Genomic DNA, 25,255 nt, shown 5'->3' with positions numbered 1-25,255 from the left:
CAGATTGCCATTTTGCACATCGGGGCTTTCTTGCACAAGAGCTGTCTACACTGGCCTCGGGCGCAAGAACCCCTGCGCAAGAGGTGCTTATCCCTGAGCGGGAGCGTCACAGTTCTTGCCCAAGGACGCTAATGATCTTGCATGAGATCGTTAGTGTTCTAGCACAAGAACTTGCGGCCAGTTTAGACAGCTGACAAGATTTTGCACAAGCAAAATCTGGCCAGTCTAGACGTAGCCACAGTGATTAGCAGGGGTGGGCAATCATTTTTGGAAAGTTGTCAAAGACCTCACTCTTCCATGATATTAATGGAGGGACTGGGATGGAGGCTGGGTGCAGAAGGGACTTTGGGGTAAGGGATTGGGGTACAAGCGGGAAAGTGGGGTCTCGGAGGGCGTTTGGGTGAAGGAGGCAGTTGTGACCTTGATCCCCCCTGCAACCAGGGCCACTGTTCATACCTCCCTGGTAGCCTCTCATACAGAGAGTGTAACTGTGGATCACCGAGTCACAACCTCCACAGGCAGTGGTGGGTACAGAGTATTCTCAGGGTGGGATGGGAGTGGGGGTGAGGTGTTTCCTTCAGTTCCACAGATGAGGCAGTTCGTTTAGGTGCCTCAAGTCCATGACTCCCATGCTTACATGGATACAATTCATCTAGGACTGCGACTCTCCCCATGGGATCTCTAAAACCTGCCCCATCTCCTTCTCAGTCTCACCCCGGATTGACTCCTGCCCCTGGGATGGGCCCTGGTTCTTGTTTAGCCATTTATTTATAAAATCCATTACCCAGCCTGCCAGAACCCTCAACCACCATCACAAGAGTCTGCCACAGTCCCCTCCAAACAGCTGCACAGACTGTTGGGGGGGACTTATAGGCTGCCACTCACCTGTCCAATGTGATGCATCTGCGACATGGCACCAAGATGTTAGAGGGCTGATCCCTTCACCCTCCCACTTCCCAGCTCCTTCCCACATGAACAGAGAACAGCAACACCCGCAGTCCAGAGATGCAACAATTCGATGTTTATTGGGGTTCACTTCCAGCCAGACTCCAGTGTCCTTTCCTTTCTCCTTTGGTTTTTCCCATCCCCATACTGTTTGTCCCTAACGTGTATAATAATATTTTCAGCTATTCCTTAACCATTCATTCTACTTGAAATGTGACTAACCCATCCTAACATATTGCCACAGGATCATCTAACCAATTATATCCCACCACCTTCATTGGTTTACGCCCAGCAAAATTAATTGTACAGCAGACAGAAACAATAGAAACAGAGCTAATACAGATGCAATACAGATAAACAATAGGGAGATGGGGCTTGAGTACATCTACTGAAAGGGGTACTTCTCCAGGTCATTGCAGGGGCTCATGGATCACAAGGAATGCTTCACCGACATCGACATCGGATGGCCGGGAAAGGCGCACCATGCCCGCATCTTCCGGAACCCCTGCCTCTTACGAAAGATGCATGCCGGCGCGTTTTGCCCAGACTGCTCCATCACAGTCGGGGAGGTGGACATGCCCATCGTGATCCTGGGTGATGCAGCTCCCCTTTGCTCCCCTGGCTCATGAAAGCCTACACGGGCAGCCTGGACCCCACCCCAGCAAGGGGCAGTTCAACACCAGGCTGGGCAGGTCCCAGATGGTGGCAGAGTGTGCATTTGGGTGTTTAAAGGGGAGGTTCAGGAGTCTCCTCAGCTGTCTGAACCTCACCGAGTGCAACCTGTGGAACTCCTTGCCCGAGGAGGTTGTGAAGTCTAGGACAATAACAGGGTTTAAAAGAAAACTAGACAAATTCTTGGAGGTTAAGTCCATCAATGGCTATTAGCTAGGATGGGTGAGGTATGGTGGCCCTAGCCTCTGTTTGTCAGAGGGTGGAGCTGGATGGCAGGAGAGAGGTCGCTTGATCATTGCCTGTTTGATTCACTCCCTCTGGGGCACCTGGCATTCACCACTGTCAGCAGACAGAACACTAGGCTGGACATACCTTTGGTCTGACCCAGTCTGGCCGTTCTTAACATCCCCTTCGTGTGCTCTGCAATCTGTGTGAGAATAAGGGGAAGACTTTTCTGCGGTGGGGGGAGGGAGAGCAGCTGAGGCCGAGCCTGGCCAGGGATTTGAGCAACTGGACACCAGTGCCAAAAGGAGAGCACTGCAAGGGACAGTGCGAATCAGAGACGCCTTGAAAGACAATTTCAGGCAAGACCAGTTCTGAGATTCTGCCCCAGGGCTCCCTGCATGGGGCCCCTGCAGTCCATGTCTCCCTCTTCCCTCCCCTTGCCTGCAGTTCAGGCAACAAAGACACCACTTTTCAACCAATAGGAGTGTTTATTCAGGGGATAAACAACGAGGGAGGGAAAAGATTGGGAATTGGAAGGGGGGGGGCCAGGAATGACCTGGGACTGGCGCCTGCTTCCGGGTGGCCTAGAGGCTCCCACTGCCCTAAAGGTCGCCCGCCCCCCCCCATGTTCTGGGGCCCTAGTGGTCCCTGGGGACCGAGGCAATGGAAGCCAGAGGGCAGGCAGGGATGTGGCTGGTGGCACATGCACTTCGCCACATGCTTCCATCACCGCGGTGTGGGTGGAGCTCGCTGCTCCACACGGCCTCCTGCTCCTCCAGGTCAGCCCACTGCTCCTGTCTCTTGGCAACCGGCTCCAGGCGCTCTGCCTCGACTTCCTGCAGGAGGGCCTGCCGGCAAACCATTTGCTCCCTCATGAGCTCATCCCGGGTTCGTTTCACCTGCGGATCCCGGGCGGGCGGGCAGACGCCACGGTAGGTGTGGGATGCACCCAGCTCGCAGCTGGCCCCGTGGTACAGAAAAGTAAGAAGGGCAGTCGTCACAGGAGATACTTTGTACAAAGCCTACGTCTAGTCTCTGAGCGGACACAGAAGGTCTCATTCAGACAATGGTGCTGTGTTTTGAGCAAGGCCACGTTTGGCCTGTAAAACAGGCACTTTGCAGCAGGTGCCCAGACATCCCAGGGAGCATCGCAACGCACATGGCCTGGGGACAAGCAGGCATGGTAAGATGCTGGCCAGGCCAGGAGCTTGCAGGGGAGGGGGTGGAGGGAAAGGGCAGCTCTGCTTCCCTGGTGCACGTGCCAGGTCCTGCACTCCCAGCCTCCCATAGAGAGAGGATGTCTATCCCCGCCTGCCTCTGATTTTTGCTAAATATAACCATGACAGAATGGGTCCAAGGCCTGCTGTGAGAGGGGAGGTTGGGTACAGCACTGCCTGCAGCAGCTCCAAGCTGCAGGGCTGCTGGCTGGGAGCCGTAGGGGCCCCCTGCCACTTGTGGTACTTGGGCACTGTCAGCCGACGGTCAGGGCAGTGTGTGTGGGTATGTCTCCTAAGTCTTTAACTGCTAAGACACGAAGTCTCGTCGCAGCGGGCAGCCCAGAAGGCTGAAAGGAGCCCCGAGTGTTTAACGTCCGTGACTTTACTGCTAGGACCAAGGTCCCGTCGCAGAGGGTAGCCAAACAGGCTAACAGACGCCCCAGTGTGTAGGAAGAGCTTATTACACCTTAGATTTTAACTGCTAGAACACAAAAGTTCCTTCGCAGCGGGCAGCCTGGGAAAGGCTGGAAAGGTGCCCCAACGGATCTTGTCACCTGGGAGTGACACAGATCCAAACGCCCAAGCTCTCCCTATGTCTGTCCCTTTATGACCGGCTGAAGTTCTTTTAAATTGTGCTTGGTTCTATCACAGCAACTGAAGGAGTCAGGTTAAAAACTTAAACAGTTACAGGTTTATTAAAGGAACTTATAAATCATATGGTTACAATGGCTATTGCTCTATTTCTTAATTACTAGCAAATTATAGATCTTAAAATGGTTACAGGAAAAAGGTAAAGATAGAAAATAGAAAATAATGGTACCAAGTGACAGCTTAATCTTTAAAGAGCTCTAACACTATGTATATATACTTAAACAAAGGACCACATCCAGGTACAATTTTTACCCCCTTCTGTGCCTCTCGACTCCAGCGTGTCAGGCCAGGGCCGGTCTCTCAATTCCTCGGAAAGACGAATACGAGGTGGGCGTCCCCTCTGGAACCTCGGGAGGTCAAACACCAAACCCGACCAGCAGATAGATGGTAGATTGACACACAAAGCAAATGTGCTGCTGGACTCATCTTTATACCCCTGGGGGCCCGTATTCTCTTTCTTATCTTCAGAGGCCAAATTTTACTGGTCCATTTTGTGGCGCCAGTTCTTACAAGCAGGTTACAAGTTAATTTACACTTGTAAGAGAGGAAGATAACTAAATTAGGACTGCCGGATGTTCTTGTTGGGCGGGAGATTCCTTCCCCCGTGGACGGGTATGTGTTCGTATCAATATGGGTTTCAGTCAAGGGCACGATGTACAGCCTCTTGGTCAACAATTAGTTCGACCACCCTCCTATCTCTGCTTACAGTTGGTCACGGTCACTGAGCCAGCATATCTAAACCTCCTGCTCCAAGATTTTCAAAGAATATGCTGTTTTCCAGCTCTTATGTGCCCTGCATGGTTTTAAGCAGACAAAGATGGATGTTAAAATGGGGCTTTATGTCTGGCTACAGGCACTGCCGCGGCCTCCACACCCACAGTGACTGAGAGCTCCAGGTTCCCCTGCTGCACCCACTAGCTAGAGCTGTGGGCATCCCCCACTGTCTATGGTGACTGAGAGCTGTGGAGGCCCCTGCAGCCTGCAGTGACTGGAGTTGCTGGGGTCCCCTGCACTCACAGACATACGAAGCTTCAGATCTCCCTGGGGTGATTCTGGAAATCATGGAGTCTGTGACTTTCGTACCCTCTGTGCAGGGCCAGATTATCCATTAGATTACCCACAGTGCCTAGGGCCTATGAAAAATGTAGGGCTTAAAAAAGTCATAATTGACTCAAAAATAAGAAAAGAAACCTGCTAAATCATACTTCATAATTTACTATTTTTTTTATTAGAATACATGTGCACATGTTGAAGATGAATGAAATGCAGGCGTATTAACTCTTTAGTCGACAAACAGATACAACATACAATTCAATATTGACTTTGTGGCTCCTTTTGTTAGCAAAATCACAGATTTCATGATCAAATGTCATTTTTCTCAAAAGCGCGCACTCAATTGAAAGCTGCTCCAGGGAAGAGAGTCGTTTCTGTCCCACGGCAGACCTCAGAACATTCTTTATACATTATAACTTTGAAAAAGAGCACTCCTCTTCACAGTTTGATCCCAAGATGGCGAGATACATTCTGAAAACAATGTTGACGTTTGGAAAACTTGTCACCAACTTGACAGCTATTTGTGATCACCGCAGCTGGGTTTGGCTGCAATTTTATGTGTTAATGCATCAGAGAGAGCTTAGTCAAATCTATCTTCCCTTGTCTTGTTGAGACTGGAGTGAGGAGGGATTGGTATTAATTACCAACTGATTGGTGAAACAAAAAACAAAAAACTGATTGGTGACATAATTACAAGATCTTAAATATAGGGTTGCCAAATGGTTTCAGCAAAAATACCGGACACATGTGATATTACATCACAATCTAATAACATCTTATTTAGAAAATACCAGACACTTGCATTTTCTCATTTATATTTTCTCAATTTATTTCCCGAACAGAAAGCTCAAATACTGGACTGTCCGGTTCAAAACCGGACACCTGGCAACCCTACTTAAATATGCCAGGAAAATATAATGGGAGAAATAATAATGTCGCTCCCACAATTAGACTTATAGACCAAACACAAAATAGTGTCAGCAGCTCTACACCAAAACATTTTCCACCAAGTATAAAGAGGGAAAGATAAAGAGCTTTCCATTTAGCCAGGTTTCGTTTGTTATCAGGAGGCAATCTTCCTGGAGATGTCAGTCTGAGCTAAAAATTAGTTTGTTTGGAGGGAGACAAATCCAGAGCAGATAAAGAGGGTGGAGAGATTCTGCATTAGAAGATCTTAATGCAGGATCTGACTTCACTTGTATTTCTATTATAAAGCAGTTATAGATTTCTGGCCCTGATGAGAACCTGGGTAAATTGATACAATCTACTGTTAGACCCACTTATTTCTCCAGTTTATTCCTTGCATATGACTTGTTCGCATGGTGAAGTTGCTGTCGGCTCTGTACATCAATACAGAGTGCAGCTCATTGTCAAACAATGAAAATAAAATGTTTCTTTCTTACCGGAGTTGTTGAGACATTGTTGGTTCTTTTGTCCTACAGTACAAACAGAGAGGATCAATGAAACGTAATTTTATTCTACTGTTTCTGCCCATCCCAGCCTAAGCCCTTGCTGGCTATAAGGGTCATGGCAGCCCGTCTCCCCCAGCCCTGGGGGCAAGTCCTCATGTCAGCATCTCTCTCGTCAGCTCTCCCTGCCCCCCCTCTCCCTGGGGGTTTCACATTCCCCACAGCAAACAGCCCACCCCCATGTCTCCTGTTCAGTACTCACCACCCAGGTATGCGCAGTTAAAGTGGCTGCAGGTCTGGTTTGTGCTCCAGAGGACAAATCTGTTACTCCCATCTGGGGTCACATGGAACTTCTCATGGACTGGGATTAACACTTCTTCTTGTTCTGGAAAGTGTGAGAAGGCCGCTATCTTGACGCCGAAGCACGTGCGGATGGTGAACAATGTGCCCGTGCCAAATTCCTCTGCTTTTTTTCTCTTCATAGATGAAGAGGCAAAATATCCAAATCTGATGAGACCTGATCCCGTGTGCTGAGATTTAGTGCCCCGGTACACCGTTGTGTTATACGTCACCTCACACCTCCCGCGTAACAGCTGTAAGGCTCTTGTCAAATAATAATGAAAGGCTTTGAACTGGAAACACTTCATGTAATCCTCTTGAGATGTCCCAGCCCTCTTCACTGCCCCATTAAAATCACTGTAAAAGTATTTATCAGTATAGGCCACTATGGCTCTTCCGTACTCATCCTTAAAGGCAGTAGGCAGAGAGAGCTTTGTTTTCACACTTGCCCATTTTGTTCTTGATTTGTGCCACACTTTTCTCAGCAGAATGTGCCTGGACTTTTCTTCCTCTAGCAGTGCAGGTGCTTCTTTATCCATTTCATTAGCGCATCCAATATATTGGTCATCAAAAGCATTAGCTGCCATGTCCAGCACCACCTGGCATTTTACGTGGGATAATAAAGGAAACATAGTCACATTAGCAGTGGTGTTACAAAAGCACCACGAGGTCACACCTCTGGAGCGAGGTCCCAATGTGCTCAGCCCTGTATACACACTAAGGCTGCTTCTAGACTGGCCGCTTTTGCGGAAAAACTTGCCAGCTGTCTACACTGGCCGCTTGATTTTGCACAAAAGCACTGACATTCTACTGTCCAAAATCAGTGCTTCTTGCGCAAATGCTTTGATGTTCCCGTTCAGGCAAAAGCCCTTTTCCGGAAATGCATTTGCACAAAAGGGTCAATGTAGACAGCTAAAAAGTGTTTTGTGCAAAAAAGCCCCGATGGCGAAAATGGCGATTGGGGCTTTCTTGCACAAAATCGCGTCTATTTTGGCACGGACGCTTTTCCGCAAAAAGTGCTTTTGCGCAAAAGCGTCCATGCCAATCTAGACGCTCTTTTCTGCAAATACTTTTAACGGAAAAACTTTTCCGTTAAAAGAATTTGTGGAAAATCATGCCAGTCTAGACGTACCTAAGTGCAAGACGTCCTTTTGAAATAATGTCGAGCTGGAGGACTTCTTACTCTGACTCCTGTAATTCTTATGGGTATGTCTACACTACCCCGCTAGTTCGACCTAGGGGGGGTAATGTAGGCATACCACACTTGCAAATGAAGCCCGGGATTTGAATTTCCCGGGCTTCATTTGCATAAGCGGGGCTCCGCCATTTTTAAATCACCGCTCGTTCGAACCCTGTGCCGCGCGGCTACACGCGGCACGAACTAGGTAGTTCGAACTAGGCTTCCTAGTTCGAACTACCGTTACTCCTCGTGGAATGAGGAATTATTCTTTACTCCTCATAATTTTTGCTGCCCTTCTCTGTATCTCTCACAAAGACATCGTGGACACAACATGGATTTATACAGAGGCAAGATGATATTTTCCGTTTTATTATTTATTCCTTTTCTAATGATTCCACCTCCATATGCCGGCCATGCATTGCGCGCTCCAGAGCTGGCTGTGCCCTTGGGAAGATTCCATCCAACTCCCAAACTCACATGGAAGAAGCCATTTGGTAGATGCTGCCTCACAATGGGACCTCGCAGGCACCGCACATGGGAGATTGTGCTGTTTAGAGGATGCCATATTGCTGGCAAGTGCAGAATCTGTAGACTTGCACGTCTGACCTGCCACTGGAGGAGCTGAATATATGAGAAAAGATAGGTCTGGGGGAAGTATGAATGGGAAGGCGTAAAGAAGGCAGGCGGGTAAGGCTGGCAAAGAGGGGAAGAGCTGGGGGCGGTTCACACACACAGCTGAGCTACGTTATAAGTTAGGGTCCAGTTCAGCAGCATATTTAACCCTCTGCCTAACTTCCAATAGGGGAGCAGCCCCCAGTGACATCTGTGGGACTCCTCACATCTTAAGGTTACGAACATGCTGACGTGCTTTGCTGGATAGGGGCCAAAATGTTTTCACAAAGTATCACATACAGAGACGTTGCTACAGGAAATTCAGGGTGATGTTTCCTTGCTGTTATTAATAGCAGCCAGCACACACGGCTGTTTCCTGTTACCCTATTTGACTCTTTCTACCATCCAGCTTCCGTACTGCTTCTCACACCAGGTCTGCGGCACCGTGTATCAATGCGGTGATTTTAATATACTCTGCACATGACCTACAGTGCCCAGTAATACAAGGCTTCATCTCCGATTGTGCTAGAAATGGATGGGTCAGTCTGTTGTGTGTCATACTGGGACTAAGCTTAGAGAAGCAATTTCTCAACACTGCTGTGGTTGGCTGTATTAACCCCACCTTGGATAACCAGGGGTTAATATAGGGTTGGGATGTGGGGGGTGCAGAAGTCTGCAATCGGGACATGGGGGTCAGAGCACAGAGATGGGGGGTGCAGGAAAGTTATATCAGGGGGCTGGAGGTATGGGGGTGTAGGAATCTGCACTGGGTGTATGGGGGCTCAGGGCAGGGGGGGTTGGGTGTATGATGGGCTCAGAGCACAGGGTTGGGGTGTGTGGGGGATGCAGGAATGTTATGGCAGGGGGCTGGGGATGTGGGGGTGCAGGAATCTGGGCTGGGGGCACGGGGGCTTAGGGCAGGGGGGTTGCTATATGATGGGCTGAGGGGTTAATAGGCTCCTGCACCTGCCCCATTAGGCTGCTGGGTGGCACCTGGAAGGGTGTTAGTCACTAATGTGGTCACTGGGAATGTCTCCTCTGGGGCTAGCGGCAGAGAGAGGCCTGGAGCCAGAACTGGAGGGTCTGGGCAGGAGCAGGCGGGGTGCAGTGAAGCCTGGGCCGAGGGGCGGGTGGGCTCAGGCCAGGAGAAGCCAGAGGCTCTGGTGATTAGGTCCCTGCCAAATTCATGGCCATAAAAAATGTGTCACAGACCATGAAATCTAGACATCTGTGTGCTTTTAGCATGTGCCATACAGATTTCATGTGGGAGACAAGAATTTCTCATACTGACGATTGGCTGGGGCGGGATACAAGATTTTATAGCAAGGGTTGCAGTATTTCCACCCTTACGTCTGCACTGCTTCAGAGCTGGTGGCCGGAGAGCAGCAGCTGTTGACCAGGTACCCAGCTATGAAGGCAGCACCCTGCCAGCAGCAGCACAGCAGTAAGGGTATGTCTACACTACAAAGTTAGTTCGAACTAACGGACGTTAGTTCGAACTAACTTTAATAGGTGCTACACTAGCGCTCCGCTAGTTCGAATTTGAATCGAACTAGCGGAGCGCTTAGTTCGAACTAGGTAAACCTCATTTTACGAGGACTAACGCCTAGTTCGAACTAGCTAGTTCGAAGTAAGGGCTGTGTAGCCCTTTAGTTCGAACTAGTGGGAGGCTAGCCCTCCCCAGGTTTCCCTGGTGGCCACTCTGGCCAACACCAGGGAAACTCTATGCCCCCCTCCCGGCCCCGGACCCCTTAAGGGGCACGGGCTGGCTGCGGTGCCCGTGCCAGGTGCAAGCCTGCCAGCACCCAGCTAGCAGACCCTGCACCTGGCACGGCACAGAGCCACCCACCCGATGCCCCCCAGCCCACCCCCTCTTGCCGGGACCAGGCTGGCGGCTCCCGGGAGCTTGCCCTGGACCGCAAGAGGCGGGCACCTTCCTGGGCTAGTGCGGACATCGTGGACCTCGTCCACGATCTCCGCACTAGGCACAGGAAACTGGCTGTCCAGGGCAGGAGAGCTTCCAGCCTGGCCACCCAGGAGCAGGTGTGCATGAAAATCAAGGGGGTCCACTGAGACCCCCGACACTGAGCCCTGAGCTTACAATGGCCGTCCTGGGTCATACCAAAGGTCCATCTAGCCCAGTAGCCTGTCTGCCGACAGCGGCCAACCCTAGGGACCCTGGAGGGGATGGACCGAAGACAGTGACCAAGCCATTTGTCTCGTGCCATCCCTCTCCAGCCTTCTACAAACTTTGGGCAGGGACACCACTCCTACCCTCTGGCTAATAGGACTCCATGGACCCAACCTCCATCACTTTATCTCACTTCCCTTTAAACTCTGTTCTAGTTGTAACCTTCACAGCCTCCTGCAGCAAGGAGTTCCACAGGTTAACTATTTGCTTTGGGAAGAACAACAACTTTCTCTTACTAGTTTCAAGCCTGATACCCATTCCTTTCCTTTGGTGTCCTCTAGTCCTTCTTTATGGGAACTCAGGAAGAACTTTTCTGAATGCACCCTCTCCACCCAACCCCTGCTTTTAGAGACCTCTAGCCTGTCCCCCCTCCGTCTCCTCTTTTCGAAGCTGAAAAGTCCCAGTCTCTGTAGCCTTTCTTCATCTGGGACCTGTTCCCAACCCCTGATCATGTTAGTTGCCCTCCCCTCTCCCAGCCTTTCTCTTCCCCTCTCCCACCTCCTTTTCCCAGTCTCCCCCAGTTTTGTTCAATAAAGACAGAGTCAATGTTGGAAGAAACGTTATCTTTATTTTGTACATCAATAAGAAGGGGGGCTAGGGAAGGGTAAGTGGAAGGAGGTGAGGGAGGAATGGGGTACGAGCCCCCGATGGGGAGGACTGGGCTGGCTCTGCGGGCTTCTGGGGGTGGAAGCTCTCCTGCAGCCCCCCAATTACTCCCTCTCCCCAGATGGCAGCCTGCGGCAAGTGCAGCCGGGCTGATGGCCGAGTGGTGTGATGTGCCCAGTGTGAGCACTCAGGGCACTCCAAGCCAGAACTTCTTTGCAAGCGGGGCACCCCTTAGAACTGTGTGTCCGGGGTGGGGGTCGGGACCCTTTAAGCGCAGCCCTCGGCTAGCCTGAGACAGCATCTCCATGCTCTAAGTCCTCCTTTTATGCCCTGCCGGCACTGCTTCTGGCCATCCTTAAGCCCTGTTCAGAGTCCACTCAATGTGGACTTGCTAGTTCGAACTAGCAAAACGCTAGTTCGAACTAGTTTTTAGTTCTAGACGCGTTAGTTCGAACTAGCGCTGTAGTGTAGACGTACCCTAATTCTGTCAATATCGAACCATGCACCCTTACTCCTGTGCTGCTGCTGGGGGCAGCTCTGAGCTGGGCTCTCGCCAGCAGCTGCTGCTCTCCAGCTTCCCAGCTCTGAAGGCAGCTCCACAACAAGCAGCAATACAGAACTAAGGGTACCACAACCACAACCACAGCCCCCCCCAACAACCTTGTGACCCCCCAACTCCTTTCTGTGTCAATTATAACAGCATGACATTTCAGATTTTAAAAACTAAAATAATTAAATGTACGGTCTTTAAAACCCAATGGCTGTGAAACAGACCACAGGGGACTGTGACTTTGATACGGCGCCAGTGATGGGAAAGCCCAAGAGGCCTTTGGACTGGAGCGTGGGGAGCGGAGGGCAGAGGGGGAGACGTCTGCAGTCCCTCCCTGGGCAGTAAAACGTTCAGAGACCTGAGGAGAACAGGAAGGCTCCTGCAGGGTGAGGAGGGAGCCTGAGCGGGGCAGAAATTGGTTTACAGAAATTGTTCTGTTCCTGTGGGATCACACTGGGGAGTTCTGGGGGAAGCCCTACGGGTCCAGCCCTGACAGAAGGCTGAGGCTGGAGAGGCTGAGGGGAGACAGGCAGGGAACAGGCTGTGGTAGGAAGATGTCCAGGAAGGCAGCAGCAAGGAGTCTGATGGAGCCGTGCCCTGGCGCCCAGTCCAGTGAGAGGCTGCGTCCCCCGACCAGGCACTGGGGACAGTGGCAAGGGGCCCTGATTAGACAAAATCCATCAAAGCTGGTCTCAGTGAGCTAGGCCCTGCCTTAGCACAGAGGGCTGCACCAGACGACCTCGCGAGGTCCCTTCCAGCCCTGCACGTCGATGGGTCTAAGGCAACCTGGCACCCAACACAGCCTTGAGCAAAGAAAACCCAGAGAGCTTCCCTGGCAAAGCTCAGGCACTTACCTGGGCGGTTCCCAGCCAGGTTTGCAAGCAGACGTACGTCAAGGGGATCAGCAGAGACCTCATGGTAGTTTCAACTCCCCCCGTGCGGCTGTGGGAGAATCCACCAGGGAAGTCAGTGGAGATTTGGGGGGAAAGAACATCGCAAAACTAAACATCGTCCTGCTTGTGTCCCTGTGATCCACTGAGCCACGCTCAGGAACGGGGGTTTCCCAGGCAGGAGTAGCTCCTTTAGGGATCGCAGCCCAACCATCATGTGGTGTGGTGGGGGGTGACCCTGGGATACCACTATGGGGGAATGGGACCAGTTATGTGGGAATCCTGCTTTCACCCCCCGGAGGTTACATTTCCCTAACAGTGGCTGGGGATGGGACTACGGCTCACAGCGCCGTCGTGCTTTCTCTTCTCTGCACTTAGGCTGCACAATACACAGAACCCAGCGGCCAGGCAGGTCTGTGGATCGTGTTGTAGAGTATGGGGCTAAAGTAGCGACACAGCTCGAGAGTTCGGTGCTTCCTGCAAGGGCCTTGTCACGTGTTTGCTTGGCAGCTTGTCCTCCGGCCTCACTGCTTCCTTCTGCTCCTCGGCTAACGGAGCGATTAACCACTCAAGTCTGTTCTACACCTACGGGTCCCAGCCACATGCCCTCTCAGGGGCAGACAAAAACAAATCTGTCACTTGGACGGGGACCCAAACCCCAGCCACATGGCCCACCTGGAGACAGCCAGCAAACTGACCTGCGCACGAGTCACCAAATCCCTTTACCTCCATACGCCCCTAGTGCAGCTGGTGCTCTCTCCGTCTCTCCTGCTGCTGCATGGGGGAAAACTCACTTTTAACAGGCATTACCTGAGGGGGAGGGAAGCCTGGGATTCCCAGCACAAGGGAGGTGCCAGAACCACTGAGGCACAGGGCCTCTCTCTGCCAAGCTAGTGAGTCTTCTTCACACAAGCAGCCGAGCGTGGGACTGGTTCTATAGAGGCTGGGTCAGTTCCCTCACCCAAGAGGAAATGGGTCCTAGTTCATGTCCCGCTCTGAGGCTGGGGGAGGGAGGTTACCTGTGCCAGGGAATGTACTAACCACTGGGCTAGACGTTAGGAGGGAAATCCTTCTATTCCCTCCCAGCCCCCGCTTTTTGTGAAAGCTTCTCTCTCAGGGCCCAGTCTGACAAGCCGTGGGGCCCTGGTCACTAGAGCCAGACCTGAGGGGGGGTCTGTGCAGGATATGGAAGTAGCATTTTAATTCCCCCACCGATTTGGCCTTGGCCCTCCTCCCCTGCTCTACCAAGGTTTCCGTTCCTCCGCCTGGCATGAGGCTGCATGGTGCTTGGCAGACACACACACAGCAGCCTAGGGAATTCTTTCCTGCAGACATTCAGGTATTAGACAAGTTTACAGACCTATAGGGCTTGGGAGCAGCTGAGCAGGGGATCCCATTGGGGGCCCGATTCTGGGATTTAGGAGGCTACCGTGGCAATGAGGGATGCACAGCCTTCTGCCTGCGAGGGGCACCTAATTTAAATAAAATAAATGGAGATTGCCTATCTCCTAGAAGTGAAAGGGATCTTGAAAGTTCATTGAGTCCAGTCCCCTCACTTTACAGCAGGACTAAGTACCATCCCTGACAAATTTTTGTCCCAAATGGCCTCCGCAAGGATTGAACTCACAACCCTGGGTTCCTCTGTTTAGCAACAGTTCATTGTGGTGGGTGTATCAGTGCAGGACAGAGCTTCACCATGAACAAAGAGGGATGTTTGCCCTCTAGGGGGCAGTGATGGGCAGCAGGTTTCATAGGCAGGGGAAGGCATTGCCTTCCCAAATGGTCAGCCTGGCCTCACCCACACTGCGCCCCCAGGACGGCTACTGTAGGTGTAGTGGGGGTGGAGGGCTGCTGCTCCCAAGCACTCTCCTGCTATATGTTCTGGGGCTGGGGCGTCTGGGGCCGCCTGCCCTCCTCCCTCACTGTGCTGCTGGGGGGAGGGCTTGTTGGATCCCATGCGGGTGGGACCTGGGCAGAAGAGGCGGGGCTGGGGCAGGGCTGGGGCTTGCCAATATCTATGTAGCTGTGGACAGACTAAGTGGATTCTTTGTTTTCACTCCCTAGGGTTGCAATATCCTGTAGCTTCCCCCCACCCTGGAAGCCTTTCTAACCTTGTAACAAACCAGAGATCGAACATCTACTCAGTGGAAACCACTGGGCTTTGAATTCTGTGCACCGAATGCTGCCCTCTCAGACTGTAATCTGTGGTACAGAAGCATCCCGGGATCCCCACCTGGAGTCCGTCCCTCCCCTGAGGAGTTTGCTCATAGACAAAGGCTGGGAGGGAAAGAAAACAGAGTTGCCTAATGAGATGGCCAATGACGGAGCAGGGATGAGAGCGTGGATCATCTAGTTCATACCCCAGCACCTTATCTTCAGTACGCAGTACCTCCCTGACTCATTTGCATTGTACCCGTGGTGAACTTTGTCTCATTCGCTCTTGTTTGCATGTACGATGTATTGCATTTTCCAAATACTGTACAACAAAGAGACCAGAATACACAGGCATGTCGCTTCCCCTCCCCTGTTCTCCCCCCACCCTTAGCTGAGCCCTTGTCACTTCCTGGGTGTGTTATGATGAAGTCGGTAGTTTGGTCTGTTTGTTGTATTTAGAAAAACTGATTATTTTTCAAGCTCTTCATTAATCATAGAGCCCTTGTAGCCATACAGACCCTCCCCCCATATCATCCATCTTATTTGCCTCTCTGAGGTTCCTGAAGCATACAAGACAGAGAAGGAGCAATAAAATCAGCATAGTCTATGCTGGCTCATCTGATCCTGAGAAGATGAAAACATAGATATGAGGAGAGAACGATTAAGGCAATAAGCTGGCCTCGAGGCTGCGAGAAGTGCCCGGCTGGCACCCATGTTGATACGAACACACAGCCGTCCCTGGGAGAGGAATCCCCCACTGAGAAAAGAATCTCCAATACTTCCATTTTAATCCTCTCAGCTCTCTCTTACAAGTGTAAATTAAGTTCACAACTCCCTTGTAAGAACTGGTCTCACAAAAGGCAGACCAGCACTATTTGGCATCACAGATAAGAAAGAGAAATACGTGACCCCAAGGGTATAAAGAGAATTACAGCAGCACACTCACTTTTGAGTGTCATTCTACTCTCTACCTGCTGGTCGGGTTAGGTGTTTGACCTCCCGAGGTTCTATGGGGACGCCCACCTCGTATTTTCATCTTTCCTAGGAATTGAGGGACCGGCCCTGGCCTGACACGCTGGAGTCGAGAGGCACAGAAGGGGATACAAATTGTACCTGGATGTGGTCCTTTGTCTTAAGTGTACACAGACTAAGAGCTCTTTAAAGGTTAAGCTGTTACTTGGTACTATTATTTCTGTTTTTTCCTATCTTTATCTTCTTTGTAACCATTTTTAAGATCTATATTTTGCTAGCAGTTAAGAAATAGAACAATAGCCATTGCAACCATATGATTTATAAGCTTCCTCAATAAACCTGTAACTGTTTAAGCTTTAACCTGACTCCTTCAGTTGCTGTAACAGAATCAGGCACAATTTAAAAGAACTTCAGCCTGTCTTAAGGGACAGATATAGGGAGAGCTTGGGCGTTTGGATTTGTGTCACTCCCAGGTGGCAGATCCGTTGGGGCACTTCTCAGCCTCCCCCAGGCTGCCCGCTGCGAAGGAATCACAGATTCTAGCAGCTAAAATCTGAAGTATAATAAGCTCTCCCTGCAAACTTATTGGGGCACTCGTCAACCTCCTCTAGGTTGCCCGCTGCAAGGGACCCCAGTCTCAGCAGTTGAAGTCTCGGGTGTATAGCACACACACACACACCACTCACTGCACTAACCATCGGCTGACAGCCCTAAAACTCCAGGCATCACTGTTTGGTGGGATGCACTTTTCTGGCTTTGCCAGGTGAACATGTAATGGACCCCACCCCCCAGGCCTGCTTTATGAAATGGACTCACGGACACAAATATGCAGAACTCAGAGATTTGGGACAAATTGCCTCATGTAACCTCCCAATCTTCATGTCTTAATCCACTGGTCTGTTTATCTTATTTTGGTGCATGTATCATTCTTGTGTGGACAGTTAGGTCTGTACATCTATGAAGTATGGAGTGGTTCATGGTTTTAAATGTACAAATGAAATCCATCAAGGGTGTTGCCAATGCTTGGATGCCTCAATGTCTGGGCAGTCATATGTAAACACCCTCTTTTGTGCTTTAAATCTCAGCAGTGGTTGTTCTTAGAAAGTCACATGTCCACCCCAACTGGCAGTAGTGGACCAAGTAATTTTCCATGGGAAGGTGGTATCAATAAAAAAAATGGGAACTATGTTTTTCTTTATGTTTGGCTGGTGTGGCACTCCCAAGAGGATGAACCAAAGACCCCAGGGAGAAGGATTTTCCCCAGTTTAGACGTGTGGCTGGAACAGAAACAGTTTTTGGGTGAGTTTGTAATAAGTTTGCACTGAGGTTTTAGTGTTGGGATTAGCGAAGCGTTTTCTGTTATTTTAAGTTCATATTCTACTTTGCTCTGCCTGTTCTCACTTATAACCACTTAAATCCTACTGATGTACATAATAAAATCACTTTTATTGACTATGAAGCCCACTGTAAATAATTGTTACCTGGGGGAGCAATCAGTGTGCACATCCTCGTTTCATTGCTAGAGGGGGCTTACCTAAAAATTCATTGGGGGGTCTGATCCCATTTGGAGAGTAGTGTCCCAGGAAGCTAGACCCAAAACTGCATTTTCCTTGGACCTGAAGGCTACGTCTACACTGGCATGATTGTCCGGAAATGCTTTTAACAGAAAACTTTTCCGTTAAAAGCATTTTCGGAAAAGCACGTCTAGATTGGCAGGAAAAGCGTCCGTGGCCAAACTAGACGCAGTTTTCCACAAAAAAGCTCTGATTGCCATTTTCGCAATCGGGGCTTTTTTGCGGAAAATAGTACTGTGCTGTCTACACTGGCACTTTTGCGCAAAAGTCTTTCGGAAAAAGACTTTTGCCCGAATGGGAGCAGCATAGTATTTCCAGAAAAGCACTGACAATCTTACATGAGATCGTCAGTGCTTTTGCGGAAATTCAAGCGGCCAGTATAGACAGTTGGCAAGTTTTTCCAGAAAAGCTGCTGATTTTCCGGAAAAACTTGCCAGTCTAGACACAGCCGAAGAGTTTCGGTGTCTGTACTGCTCCTTGGAGTGCAGAGAGCAGTGATCTCTGATCTGTGTCTTGGCTGGGGGAGACCAGAGAGCTGGCCCAGCAGGACAGGGTAGTGAAAAGCCCCACAGAGTAGAGAGGGGAGTGTCAGTGGCTTTGTCAGCACTCTGGGAAGAATCCCCAAAGGGTCGTCTGTGACCTCACCCTGTCACAGAATCTTTTAGTCCCCAAAGCAGATTTGGAGCATGAGCCAAAGCACAATCCAGCCTGCTGCCTAGGGCGAAGGCAACACAAGGGTGTGCAGTGAGGTTAATGAAGAATAAGACTAGAAAGAGGTTACTTTACCTGCCTTCCAAGTGGCTGTGGTCTCCTAGCAGGCTGCTGACCCAAGTAAGAAATGGCTGCAAATAAAATATCTGCAAATCCTACACTGCAAACATTTACACCACAGGAAACAGTCCCCTCTCCTCTTCCCTCCCCCCTCTGTAGCTATGAAATTTCTCTGTTCTCTTTCACTTTCACAATTCATTTTCTTTAGCAGTAAGGGCTCGATCTAAATCCTACTGAAGCTGATGGAAAGACCCCACTGATTTCAATGAGCTTTGGATCAGGCCTGTACAGAGTCAAAAAGTTGATATGACCTTGTATGTCCAGTGCCTCCTGTTGCCAAATGTAGCCACAAAACTGCCCCCATGGTATCCTGTAAACCCCGTTGGAGAATGTTACACATACCCCCTCCCCCATCCCAGAAAGAAAGCCAAGTAGAGATACTGTCGTAGACCCAACATCTAGACAAAGTTTTACCACTTGGATTAGAAAGTTGGATTTGGCTGGTTAAGGGATAAAATGGAAATGAATTAGCATTCCAATGAGTCCAGAGAGAACGGTGGAGTCTGTGCTGGCAGTGAATTAGATTCTCTGTTACTGGCTATCAGACCGGAATGTGTAAGCACAAAATAATATTATCTGGTGTTGTATAGAAAAAGATGCACAGTGTAAATTCATAAAAATGGCTTCTTCTATCAATGTGGAGGAGATATGCATAGCATTTTGAGCCCCTCCCCCATGAATTGTACAATCTGGGATCAGTAATGAGCAAAAAATCAATTCATTGACTACAAAAGGAAATTTTGAAGGATTAAAGGGATAACCCATAAAGCGGATGACTGAGCAATTAAAACAAAACACACAAATGAAGCTTAATGCACTCAGGAAACATCCTACACAATTGAAAAAAAAAAATCCCAACTATATATATAATATGATGGGGGCTAATTTAGCTACAACTAATCAGGAAAGAGATCTTGGAGTTATCGTGGATAGTTCTCTGAAGACGTCCACTCAGTGTGCAGCGGCAGTCAAAAAAGCAAACAGGATGTTAGGAATCATTAAAAAAGGGATAGAGAATAAGATGGAGAATATTTTATTGCCCTTATATAAATGCATGGTACACCCACATCTGGAATACTGCATACAGATGTGGTCTCCTCATCTCAAAAAAGATATACTGGCAATTAGAAAAGGTTCAGAGAAGGGCAATGAAAAGGATTAGAGGTTTGGAACAGGTCCCATATGAGGAGAGATTAAAGAGACAGGGACTTTTCAGCTTGGAAAAGAGGAGGCTAAGGGGGGGATAAGATAGAGGTCTATAAAATCATGAGTGGCGTGGAAAAAGTGAATAAGGAAAAGTTATTTATTTGTTCCCATAATATAAGAACTAGGGGCCACCAAATGAAACTAACGGGCAGGAGGTTTAAAACAAATAAAAGGAAGTTCTTCTTCCCACAGCGCATAGTCAATCTGTGGAACTCCTTGCCTGAGGAGGTTGTGAAGGCTAGGACTGTAACAGGGTTTAAAAGAGAACTAGATAAATTCATGGAGGTTAAGTTCATAAATGGCTATTAGCCAGTATGGGTAGGAATGGTGTCCCTAGACTGTTTGTCAGAGGGTGAAGAGGGATGGCAGGAGAGAGATCGCTTGATTATTACCTGTTTGATTCACTCCCTCTGGGGCACCTGGCATTGGCCACCGTCGGCAGACAGGATACAGGGCTGGATAGACCTTTAGTCTGACCTCCAGTATGGCCGTTCTTATATTCTTACCATACATATTGTTTTAGGCAAATTGCAGAGTTATTTTTCTTTACAGACTGGACCTCTCAGCCTGGACTCAGCCCCTGGACACAGCCTTTCCCTTCAGGTGATTTGAACAACCTTCTTTCTCAGACAGGGAGGCAGTAGAGAAGAGTCCTGACTGATTTACTCCCCAGGCTTAAATAGTATTTACATCAGGCATGAACCATTTGTTTCCAGTGGAAAAACACCAGCATTGTCCAAGCTGGTATTCCGTACCTGGCGACATCATCAGACGACCCTGCAGTGTCAAACAACATTCCAGGAAGCTCTTCACGATGGCGGGAGATCAGTATCTTCAGTGTTGTATTGTCCATCTTCAATGCATTTTGTTTGTTAGACTAACCCAGTTTCCTTTCCTTTTTCCCTTGGTTTTTTCCCACCCTCTTCCTGTTTGTCCCCAACTATTGATAAGTGCTTAGCCAAAAGCCTTCACTTCAGAACAAAGCCTCAGACAGATAGACTGCATCATTATGAATTGTATGCTCTCTATTTAATAATGGGCCTGTCAGGGCTGTTCCCCACTCTGGCATTTCATGTGCGGAATGTGGAGACCCGCAAGAGACTTTAAAAATGCCTTGCCTGGATAGGCTTCTGCTTAAAAACTCCTCATGCTCACAGATTCCCTGATGCTGGGTACTCTGCCACCAACCAAGTGGAAAAAAAAACCCTGTTTGAACCCCAGAAGATTCACTTAGGAACTTCTTCCAGAGGGGTACCCCAACTCTGTTACCACAAGAGAGCTTGAAGAAGAAAAAAACCCTGCAATCTCTGATAGGTGAGCTCTCAATCTTAGGCATGCACACAGACTTCTTCTGATCTTCCAGAACACAAGGATCAGATCATAGTCTTAAAAAAGGAGATTTTATTAACAAAACAAAAAGATACACTTGGCAAAGCAGACTTGGTTGCAAGATGTTATAGAGCAACTAAGAAAAACAGATTAAAGCACCAAGAATTGCTTCTCTGGGATTCACTTTAGTTACAGTGTGTGTGTGTGGGGGGGGGGGGGGGGGGGCACATGGTCTCAGCAAAGAGCAATTTAATCAAACTACAAAACAAAATAAAAGAATCTGACTGCATCTCATTAAACATTCCCTATCACTTGCATATCTATATCTTCAAGGTCCAGTCCATTTCAAGGCATGGGTATTCCTATTCTAGACATGAGTATTCCTTTTCTAGGCATGAATGTTCCTGCCAGATTCAATTCATCCCCTTCCCTCTCCCCCTTCCCCTCCCCGCATCAGTTACTGGTTTGACTCCCACAAACAGACGGTGTTTCCTTGATGTCTTTAGCATCCCTTATATATTGTCTACACATGCCAAAATTATCTTTTTTCTTGACTGTGGAATGATGGCTTTTTGGCTATCTCTTACTTTCTTGTTTAAAAACTACCAATGTTCATTCCGATTTTTTTTGTCTACAGTTTTTCGCCTAATGAAATTCATTCTCTGCTCAGCTTTGGGAAATAAGCAAGAAAAGCAGAGTTTGGCATCTAGAGGTTCCTCCTTTTCAACAACACAACAACAACAACAACAACAACAAAACAGATCAAGCTCCCACACAGTAACCTGGGACAATTACACACAACCTGCTGAGCAACCCTACGAGGCAATGCTTCCCCTCTCACAAGCCCAGAGTCTGACTGCAGCAAAGACACTTTTAGTAAAAGGAAGGAAGGAACTTTATTAAGGTGGGAAACCATGAAAAACAGGGTTCGTACACAAATACCTTGGGCAAAAGACCCGCCTCAAAGGAAATGAGGAACAGAAAGTTCAACTACTAAGGGTACGTCTACACTAGCCCCCTAGATCGATCTAGGGAGGCTAATGAGGGCGACCAGAATTGCAAATCAAGTCCAGGATTTAAATATCCTACACTTGATTTGTATGTTCCCGGCTGGTCGCTAGTTTAGAAATTGACTAGCCCAAAGTAACTGCCTGCGTCTACACGCGGCAGTGAAACAGGATTCCGATTTAAAGCCCCTAATTCGAATTAGCTGGTAAACCTCATTGCAGGAGGAATACCAGCTAATTCGAGTTGGGGCTTTCAATCGGAATCCCGTTTCACTGCTGCATGTAGACGTGGGCAGTTACTTTGGGCTAGTCAATTTCTAAAATGGCGACCAGCTAGGAACATGCAAATCAAGCGTGGGATATTTAAATCCCGGGCTTGATTTGCAATTCCGGTAACCCTCATTAGCCTCCCTAGATCGATCTAGAGGGCTAGTGTAGACGTACCCTAAAAGTCTAACATCCACTGTAAGAACCTGCTGGGTGGCTCCTGGCTCAGCTCACCTCAGAGGGCGCACTTCTCACCTTATCTTGGGGTGGGAGCACAATCCAACATATGTGAAAACAACACGTTTGCTGTGGCCAAATCACAACACTTCCACTAAAGTTATCAAAAGCTGGTACAAAAGTGCCAACTTGACTGGAATATAAGAAACAATTTATACAACAAGCACCTATTTATGGCTCTAGCATGGTAACACAAATGCTAGTTGGTATAGATCCACGAGCTTTCATTGTGATCTACAAATGTGGTGCGTACAATCAAAGCTGCCCAAGCAGGTACCATCGGTTTCCATTTCAAACACTGGCAGGAGAGCAGGGCGGCTTTGGCTCTGGCAAGCCCCATCCCTGTGATTTGTGCTAGAGAGAAATGAGCAACAGAAATAGGAAAATTTAGAAACCGGCCGTCAGCTTCAGAGCAGCAGCGTGGATCAGGATGACGGATCCTCCAAACAGAGAAGGGCTCATCCCGCCGGGGAAGGCGACGCCTCCTCTGGTAGCTTGTTAATAAGAAAAAGTGGATCAGACAATGGATAGGAAATAATTCCACAGGGACAGAGATCCTAGAGCTAGAAACAGCTAGTGGAACTTGTTTATGCCAAAGTGACAGAGTTAATCCATTTTCCCTCCGCAGGGCACCCCAGCCTGGGACTTACCTGGGACATTCACCTCTCTGGAGATATATTTCCCCTGCTTCCTCCCTCTCTAGGCTGCTTGTTCTCTTACGTGAATCACTGGAGAGCCCATTTCACCCAAGCCAGCCCCAGAGACTCTGATCAGAGTAGGCCTGAGCAAAATATGGCCCGTGGGCCAAATCCAGCACGACAAGCCAGTGGATCCTGCCGCGGATGCTTCATGGTGCCCCAGGCTGGCTCCCCGCTTGCCTCACCTGGCCCACACACTGCTCAGAAAAGTGGCTGCAGAGCCATTTCTCTTTTAAAACAGTGAGCCTGGGGGAGGGGGAAGGCTTCAGACACTGGTCCCGCCCCCAGCACAATCCCATTGGCCAATCTCTGGCCTGAAATCGACCAGTGGGAGCTGCCTGTTTGAATAATAGGCAGCCACAGAACACCATGCTCCTTGCTCTTGGAGCTTATAGTTATTCACAAAGCACATAGAGCCCTGCAGTCTGTGTAGGGACAGGGCGGAGCGGGGCAGGCAAGGAGGCCTTTTTGGAAACGTGCTGGGCTGCTGGCCAGGAGTCACCCAGGTAATTCTCCTGGCCAGAGCCTGCCTCTGGCATCCCAGCCCCTCCCTTCCCCAATCCTGTGCCCGCCCACTACTTCCTCCCTACTCCACATACTCAAACCGTCTGATCCCCTCGGCTGTGTCTAGACTGCATCCCTTTTCCGTAAAAGGGATGCAAATTAGACACATCGCAATTACAAATGAAGTGGGGATTTAAATCCCCCCCGCTTCATTTGCATAAACATGGCTGCCGCTTTTTTCCGGCTCGGAGCTTTGCCAGAAAAAAGCGCCAGTTGAGACGCGGATCTTTTGGAAAATAAAGTCTTTTCCGAAAGATCCCTTATTCCTTATTTTCACTCAAATTCCCTCCCAGACCCCACACTCCTTCCTGCACCCCAATTCCTTACCCCAAGCTCCCTTCTGAACCCAATATCCATCCCAGACCCCGCACTCCCTCCAGTAATATCATAGAAGATTTTGGCCCTCGACCATTTTCCAAATTCTTGGAGTGGCTCTCTGTCAAAAATTACTGCCCACCCCGGGTTAGAATTTCTTATCTACTGCATTCTGCAGTCATGAGTACTCCAGTCATGTACTCCATGTACTCCAGTCATGAGTAATAAGGCCGTGAGTCTGTGGAACACTTGCTGCAGACAGCAGTAGTATTTTTTCTGATGGGTTTTTTAAAATGGCTTTAGGGTCAAATGGACAGCTGCGCAGAGAAGGGCCGTTCCCTTTCGTGTGAGATTTTGATATTGCAACATTTCGTTTTGTCCTTGTTTCTATCTATATGTACAAAAAAGTTCTTCCTAAGGGCTCCACCCACTGCCATAGGCTCCACCCACTGCAAAGCCACCTGGTAGCCCAGACTGGGCAGATATTACCTCCCTGCAGGAGGGCCAGGGGGTGGAGGCAGTAGCTCCTCGCTGTGCTCAGGGCTGCGACACTCCAAGACCCAGAGAGCAACCTCCACCTCTGGCTGCCTCGGGTCAGGCCTGGGTCACTGACTGCCCGGTGGTCCAGTCTCAACTCCTCCCCACCTCACCCCACCACAAGATTAGTTCAGCTGTGCCAGCTTTGGCTTCCTATGGAGGAGGGAGGAGAGGAGAAAGCCCCAAGACTCCGTGCCGGGGAAGCGCAAACCGGATCCAGCCTGGAGTCTTGGGGCTTTCTCCTCTCCCTCCTCCCTCACAGGAAGCCGGTGCAGGCGCGCTAATCTTGCGCAGAGGGGAGGGGGAATTGAGACTGGTGCACTGGGCAGGAGGTGGCCCAAGCGCTCCTGGCCCTGGCTCAAGGCAGCCAAAGGCAGCAGTTCCCCGCTGGGTCCCTGAGCATTGGTGCCCCGAGCGCAGCAAGGAACTGCTCCCCTTGCTCCTACCGCCTCCTGGCCCAGCCTTGGCCCTGCTCCAGTGGCCATAGGGGGGCTGAGAGGTTGGGGCTGACTGCGACCGGGAGAGGGATGGATGGCAGAGAGGTGGGGGGGGAGGCTGGGGCTGGCTGCATATGGAAAGCAACATGAGGGGTGGGGTGGGGTGGGCCAAAAGGCCAGGGCTGTGACCAGGGAGGGGGGGTGGCGGGACCAAGAGGCTTGGAGCTGGATGTGATTGGGGAGAAGGATGGGGGAGCTTTGGAGGAGCCAAGAGACTGGGACTGGCATGGCCCCTGCTCCCCCCCCCCCCAGCAGCCAGAGAGGTAGGGGGCAGAGAGGCCGGGCTGGCACGATCCCCAGCCCTCACCCTCCCATCCCCAGTGGTCGGGGGGAACCTGAGAGGCCAGGGCTGGTGCAGTCTGGGCCCTCCCCAACAGCCAGGTGGAGAGCTGGCCTTGTCTGCTGTTTCCCCTCTGCAGTGGTCAGGTCTGGCATGGCCCCCGGCCCCCCCCTTCCTGAAGGCTGGGTCTGGTGTGACCTCTGGCCCTCCTCTCCCCTCCACAGGGTCCAGAGGGGTAAGAAGCCAA

The 25,255-nt window shown here is 49.9% G+C and overlaps 2 protein-coding genes across 4 annotated transcripts in view; both read right to left on the bottom strand.

The window, feature by feature from the left end:
* Positions 1-81: 81 nt before the first annotated feature.
* LOC149526000 (ecto-ADP-ribosyltransferase 5-like) lies at positions 82-18,135 on the bottom strand. 2 transcript variants are annotated; one of them, XM_089775815.1, is made up of 5 exons: positions 18,027-18,135; positions 12,505-12,592; positions 6,435-7,110; positions 6,167-6,199; positions 82-5,234 (listed from the first exon to the last, which is right to left on the bottom strand). In XM_089775815.1, the coding sequence occupies exons 2-5, from the start codon at positions 12,565-12,567 to the stop codon at positions 5,167-5,169; spliced, it is 840 nt and encodes a 279-aa protein (XP_089631941.1). In that variant the 5' UTR covers positions 12,568-12,592; positions 18,027-18,135; the 3' UTR covers positions 82-5,166. The 2 variants fall into 2 exon arrangements, with proteins under 2 accessions (XP_089631941.1, XP_089631942.1); XM_089775816.1 differs by having other exon boundaries at positions 82-5,410; positions 18,027-18,134.
* Positions 18,136-21,984: 3,849 nt separating this feature from the next.
* Positions 21,985-25,255, bottom strand: part of LOC112546380 (ecto-ADP-ribosyltransferase 5-like) — a 28,738-nt gene continuing 25,467 nt past the window's right edge. Inside the window, exon 5 of one of the 2 annotated variants that reach the window (XM_075919668.2) lies at positions 21,985-22,471. In XM_075919668.2, the coding sequence (XP_075775783.2) occupies positions 22,317-22,471 (155 nt within the window). In that variant the 3' untranslated portion in view covers positions 21,985-22,316. Of the gene's footprint in view, positions 22,612-25,255 lie in introns of both variants that reach the window. The other variant, XM_075919669.2, reaches the window with a different exon arrangement.

The sequence above is a fragment of the Pelodiscus sinensis genome, chromosome 1, assembly GCF_052426305.1.
Source record: "Pelodiscus sinensis isolate ZL-2025 chromosome 1, ASM5242630v1, whole genome shotgun sequence".
Taxonomy (NCBI): Eukaryota; Metazoa; Chordata; order Testudines; family Trionychidae; genus Pelodiscus; species Pelodiscus sinensis.
This window is presented reverse-complemented; position numbering and strand designations above follow the sequence as displayed.